General features: G+C 36.6%; 1 protein-coding gene across 1 annotated transcript; it reads left to right on the top strand.

Annotated features, from left to right (window-relative positions):
- Nucleotides 1-793: 793 nt before the first annotated feature.
- Nucleotides 794-6013, top strand: LOC143580735 (chloride channel protein CLC-f-like). The gene is made up of 9 exons (XM_077063681.1): nt 794-1349; nt 2275-2671; nt 2753-2947; nt 3296-3750; nt 3832-3936; nt 4744-4962; nt 5037-5246; nt 5334-5566; nt 5667-6013. Exons 1-9 carry the CDS (start codon nt 954-956, stop codon nt 5746-5748), a joined length of 2292 nt encoding a protein of 763 aa, XP_076919796.1. The 5' UTR covers nt 794-953; the 3' UTR covers nt 5749-6013.
- The last annotated feature ends 66 nt before the right edge of the window (nt 6014-6079 follow it).

The following is a 6079-nucleotide window of genomic DNA, read 5'->3' as shown; positions in this document are numbered from 1 at the left end:
TTTTAACGATCAATAAATAAAATTTGACTACACAGGGTAACTTAATGGTAAATAATGATTACATACGTCCGTGATCACAAACAGTACTGGATAGCTAAGCTGACTATCTTCTGTTTCAAAAATACCCATCATTCAAAGTCCCACTACAATAAAACCAGATTAAAATCAGATTCAAACTTGTAATCTTCATCTTAAATTTTCACATATTTTCCAATACCAATTGACAGGGGAGGCTCGGAGGATGTGCGAGCCGCACCATCGGCCGGGGCACATAAGGTTCGGGGGCACAAACGTTTTTATACATATATATTACATATATATGTCTTTTGGTGTTAAAAATAAGGTTTATATGGTTAATGTGATAATTACATGTCCAAAATGGTTTTCGCTTATAATAAATCAGTCGATAAAAGTTTTATCCATGTATATTAACGAATAAAATATTTTCGTTAAAACGGACCTTTTAATATTAACTCGGCCGAGGTATTTAAATTTTCAGAGACGGTCATGCCAATTGAGGTAATGCTTAAAAGCGTAGAAAAGTTTTTAACGTCTTTGATTTATAACTTAGAATCTTGAATTAATTAAGTATACAATAAAGGCAAATAATCGATGAACGTGTGTTAATAAGAATAATAATTTATAAATGCCATAAAGTCAAAACAATAAAAAGAAATTACAATACTTGGAAATGAATTAATATTCTGTGAAACAATTTCCTTCCTTGGGGTTGATTTCACATCCAGAAACCACTATCAAGCAACATCGCCCCACCTTTTCATCACCGTTAATATTATTATACACTCCCCCAAACAAATCACAATTCTCCAATAACTCAAATTTCAAATCTCACCTAATCAACAACATCCACATCTCAATTCAATTAGATCCATCCGTTAGTTATGGAAGAAGAAGAAGAATGACACCACGTAAGCTAGGGTTTGTTCGAAACCATGTCTGGAACCGATCACAATGACACCGTCATATTACTCCGATCAAACTCATCCTCTTCAGATAATAAGGATTTGGAAGCCCAGATTTCATCTCCCAAATCATCTGCTGTAAGAATTAGTAGTAGTAATAATAGAACTAGTATTAAGCATATATGGAGTAGATTAGATCGAGCCTTTTCGGGGCGAAGGCTTAGCATTAAACGCCGGTCGCCTCGGGCACGCTGGACTGATAATAATAGGGAGCATATTGTGTCGCCTAGAAGAAGTGGAGTGGTTGCTGGCGGTGCTGATGATGAGATTCTCGGTGATGGTGCGCCTCCCGAATGGGCGTTGTTGCTTGTTGGATGTCTTTTAGGGCTTGCCACTGGTTTATGTGTCGCTGCGTTTAATCGTGGGGTGAGTTGCTGCATTTTTTTTAATAATTACATGTGTGATAGGTCTGGTTAAATACATATAGATATAGATCTGAATTAGTTGAACCTGTAGTTTGGCCTTGAACTGAATTTGAATGAGTGATTATTTAGGGTTCATTTTACATGTAAACCTCAGTTAACTTCAATCAGTATGATCACGTTCCAACCTATGTTGTCAAAAGCCTTTCAGGTGAGGTGAGGCGAGGCCATCCGCTCGATCTGGCGACCTTCGGGCCAGTTTTTGGTCAGATTCCAGTGTGATTCTGGCCAAATACTGAAAATTTTAGCAAAATTATGCAAATTCCAGGAAAATGTTGGACAAAGGGTATATCAAGTTGGATAGTATAGTGTTTTATTCGTAGTGGAATGTGAATGAAGTAAACAAAGATTATATAATGAATGAATGATAGAACACAATTAAATAATGATACCTAAGTGTTTGATAATATAGGATCCGATGATCTTGGTGTTGTCAAAATCTCTCCAGGCGCACGCCTTGCTGTGATTTAGGCGATTTTGCGACCTTGGGCCAGATTCCAGCTAGTTTTTGGTCAGATTTCAGTGAGCTTCAGGCCAGATCCTGCACATTTCAGGCAAACTGGTCTGAAACATAAAAAAAGGGTTGGACTCGGCCTAAACTAGCTCTAAAAAGCCTAAACATGTTAAAATCCCAAAAAATGATATGTTTATGCTATGCGCCTTGTTTATCTCGGGCCCTCGCTTTTTAAGCACCTAGGCTCAAGGCTCACTGATAGTGCCTTGTGCCTTTGACAACTATGATTCCAAAAATATGTCATACAGCCCATTTTGTTACAATTGATTATCTGATTCTGATTATTATTTGATATCATGTAATCATTTTTAAAGTACAATGCCAAACACTCCTAATAATGAGATTATGAAAACAGGTGCATGTAATACATGGATGGGCGTGGGCCGGGACTCCAAACGAGGGTGCTGCTTGGCTACGGTTACAGCAGCTGTCCGACACCTGGCATCGGATTCTTCTAATTCCAGTCACGGGAGGAGTTATTGTTGGAATGCTGCATGGTTTGCTTGAAATCCTGGACCAAATAAAGCAGGCAACTCCTGGAAATGGGTCAAGCTTTCTTTCTGTATTCTTTCCGATAGTGAAGGCTGTTCAAGCTGCAGTGACTTTAGGTACGGGCTGTTCATTGGGGCCTGAAGGCCCAAGTGTAGATATTGGAAAATCGTGTGCAAATGGGTGCTCGTTAATGATGGAAAATAATAAAGAACGCAGGATAGCTCTTGTTGCTGCCGGTGCTGCTGCTGGCATTGCTTCAGGTTTTTTGATCTTTCTAAAATTAATGATTATTACCACTTCAAACAGCAGAAAGCTAATTTAAGCACTATTCTTTATTTCAGGTTTTAATGCAGCAGTTGCTGGTTCATTCTTTGCCATTGAAAATGTTTTAAGACCTCTGCGTGCTGAAAACTCACCTCCATTTACAACTGCAATGATAATATTAGCATCGGTTATTTCTTCAACAGTCTCAAACGCTGTTCTTCGGGAAAAACAGGCATTTACAGTGCCCAGTTATGATTTGAAATCTGCTGCGGGTATTTTATCCCATTTAACACTTATCATACAAGTTTATATCATTCTAAATTTCATAATATCATGTTTATGTTTTCGGGATACCAAAAGTATCATATTTACACATGCTATTGTAAAGAAAGTAAAGCTAGTTATGTATACTAGTCTGTTTCACCGAATAAACAAAAAAAGATAACAAGGATAATATTGCCTCAACGTTTATTGTTTACCTTTGGGTATGATATTTTTAGTGTTTGAAAGGGTAAACATGATATTATAAAATTTGAAAACATGTTTTTGTGTATGGATTTTTTATATCAAATAATGGTGTTTACTGTTTAGATAATGAAATCTTATTTATACATTTGCAGAACTACCTCTATATCTGATATTGGGCATGTTATGTGGGGTGGTTAGTGTATTATTCACCCGTTTGGTAACATGGTTCAGTAACGCATTTGAATACATCAAAGAACGGTTTAATCTTCCTGGAGTTGTGACCCCGGCTCTAGGCGGTTTAGGAGCTGGAATAATAGCGCTCAAGTACCCCGGGGTTTTATACTGGGGATTCACAAATGTTGATGAAATTTTACACACTGGAAAAATAGCTTCAGCTCCTGGAATTTGGCTTCTGGCTCAGTTAGCCACAGCTAAAGTTGTAGCCACAGCTCTATGTAAAGGGTCTGGGCTCGTTGGTGGGTTGTATGCACCAAGTTTGATGATTGGTGCTGCAGTCGGTGCGGTTTTTGGTGGCTCGGCTGGTCAGTTGATTAATTCAGCTATTCCTGGGAATAATGCTATTGCTGAGCCTCAGGCGTATGCGTTAGTAATGCTTTTTTCGTTTTTTGTTTAATGATTGGTTTTTTTGTTGGTGGGTATTATTTATGAGTGTGATATTATATTGTAGGTTGGAATGGCTGCAACTTTGGCCTCGGTTTGTTCGGTTCCATTGACTTCAGTTTTACTTTTGTTTGAGTTGACCAAGGATTATAGAATCTTGCTTCCACTTATGGTAATTTTCAAGGAGCATTATTGTCGTTTTACATTTTGCAACAATTTGTTGGTTGAATTTGGAATGCATGAAATTAAGGTGATACACTTAGTTATAAACTTGTAAATGACCTGACTGTTCAGCGAACCGTCGTGAATCGTTTGGTGGGAAGTCCGGTCATTTTTATTAATTTGATAAACAAACGGACATGAACACGGTGTTTCTTTCGTTTAGTTAAACACACGAAACATGACCACATGTCTTGTTTGAATACATTCATTTATGTTCATTAGTTTATGTTTGCTTAAGTTGTTTACATTTATTTATATATTCATTTAAAATTAAACATTTAGGTCCATTTCAATTTTAATCTAGTTCTATTAATTTTTTAGGCTCAACATATTGATGTTCATGTTTACCTTTGGTCAGTGTTCGCTCGGTTTTGTTCGTCCATCTATGTTCAATCATGTTCGTTTGCTTATGTTTTTGTTTACGTTCGTGAACTGTTCGTTTATACTATTAACAAACTAACATAAATGAAGACACTCATTTTCTTAACGAACGGACATGAACAAGAAAACCTCATTTGTTTAATTTTCACGTTAAATCGTCTGTCGGCTAAAGTTAAACGAACGAACACGAATATTCCTCGTTCGTGCTTGTTCCGTTCGTTTACAAGCCAGTTGGTTACATATATTCTATTTTTCTTAAATTAAAATAAAGGTAGTCGTAGTTTATGTACACACCAACTCTAATTTAGTTTTTGAACAAGCTCAATAAATTGAATTATCAGTTTATTTAATAAATGTGTGTTACATGTGTTTTTAGGGGGCTGTTGGTTTAGCAATATGGGTCCCATCTGTAGCGAACCAGTCAAAGGAGAGTGAGGGATCTGATACAAGAAAAGGTTATTCTGTTCTTTCACCTGTTGATAAATTCGAAAATTGGAGACAAACAGGTGATATTGATGACCTGGAACTTTGTATCATAGGACCGGATGATAACCATGAAACAATCGATGAAGATATTGTTCTAGAAGACTTGAAGGTTTTAATCTTTATATTTGGAATTCCTCGTGAAAAATTACATGAAATAGAAATTAACAAATATTTGTTATTCAGGTTTCACCGGCGATGTCAACCATATACCTCAATGTGGGATTATCTTCAACTATTAAAGAGGCTGTACAATGTATGGATAATGGTCAACAAACATGCGTGCTTGTTGTTGACTCTGAAGAACATTTAGAAGGTATTTTGACATATGGTGACATTAAACGTTGCATGTTGAAAAACTATGATGAAATCGATGGTGCCTCTTCAACTCCAGATGTATGTATTGGTTTATATTATCATGTTTTTTATGCACGTTATATCCAGTAGATTTTCTTAATAATATTAAACTGAATTGATTTGCAGTTTAGCGGGTATCTTGTTTCTTCGGTGTGCACACGTGGGATAAACTATCGTGGGCGAAAACGCGGGCTTCTAACGTGTTATCCTGACACTGATTTGGCTATTGCTAAAAAGTTAATGGAAGCAAAAGGAATAAAACAATTGCCGGTTGTACAACGGGCGGTTGATTTTCAAGAAGAAAGAAAACGTAGGATTGTTGGTATTCTTTATTATCATTCAATCTGGAACTGTCTCAGGTGACACAGCTTCTTTAATATTATTTTACTTTTATTATCTTCAATATTTCTATTGTGTTTTTGTCTTTACCATTTTTAATCTTGAACCATTACTGCGCAGAGAGGAGTTGAATAACAGGGGACACACGTATCAACCGAGGTCAGAAGACAGTACCGAAGAGAAGATTTCCAACGGCCATTAATTCAAATTATTGCCATGGGACATGTCAAGCTTTGGTTGCCAAGCTGGCAGATCCTACTGTAGCAGAATTTTGAAATCATAGTCATCAAGATGACTTGAGGGTATACAGTTTCATGAGGATTATCTGTTGATCAAGATGTTACAGTATTATACGTGTAATATGTCAATGCATTATTTTAACAATAGTCATAGGATAATTGGGAAAATGTAGCGAATAAAGCCTAATTTAGTATGTTTTGATGTTCGTGTTTGCGTTTTGTCCTGTCCTTGACGGATAAAATCATAGGCTTTTAGTGTAATATATGAAACATGTTAAAATGGTTGTGTCCGTG

The sequence above is a fragment of the Bidens hawaiensis genome, unplaced genomic scaffold (genome assembly GCF_021521415.1).
Source record: "Bidens hawaiensis isolate Kalapana, Puna unplaced genomic scaffold, B.hawaiensis_p1.1 tig00030576_1, whole genome shotgun sequence".
Lineage (NCBI taxonomy): Eukaryota > Viridiplantae > Streptophyta > Magnoliopsida > Asterales > Asteraceae > Bidens > Bidens hawaiensis.
The sequence above is the reverse complement of the archived record's forward strand: the minus strand, read 5'-3'. Positions and strand labels throughout refer to the sequence as shown.

Coding starts and splice junctions, on each gene's coding strand:
- LOC143580735 (XM_077063681.1), top strand. CDS start 954: ATGTCTGGAACCGATCACAATGACACCGTCATATTACTCCGATCAAAC. Junction 3,751..3,831: donor AGCCTCAGGCGTATGCGTTA/GTAATGCTTTTT, acceptor ATTATATTGTAG/GTTGGAATGGCTGCAACTTT. Junction 5,567..5,666: donor TCAATCTGGAACTGTCTCAG/GTGACACAGCTT, acceptor ATTACTGCGCAG/AGAGGAGTTGAATAACAGGG.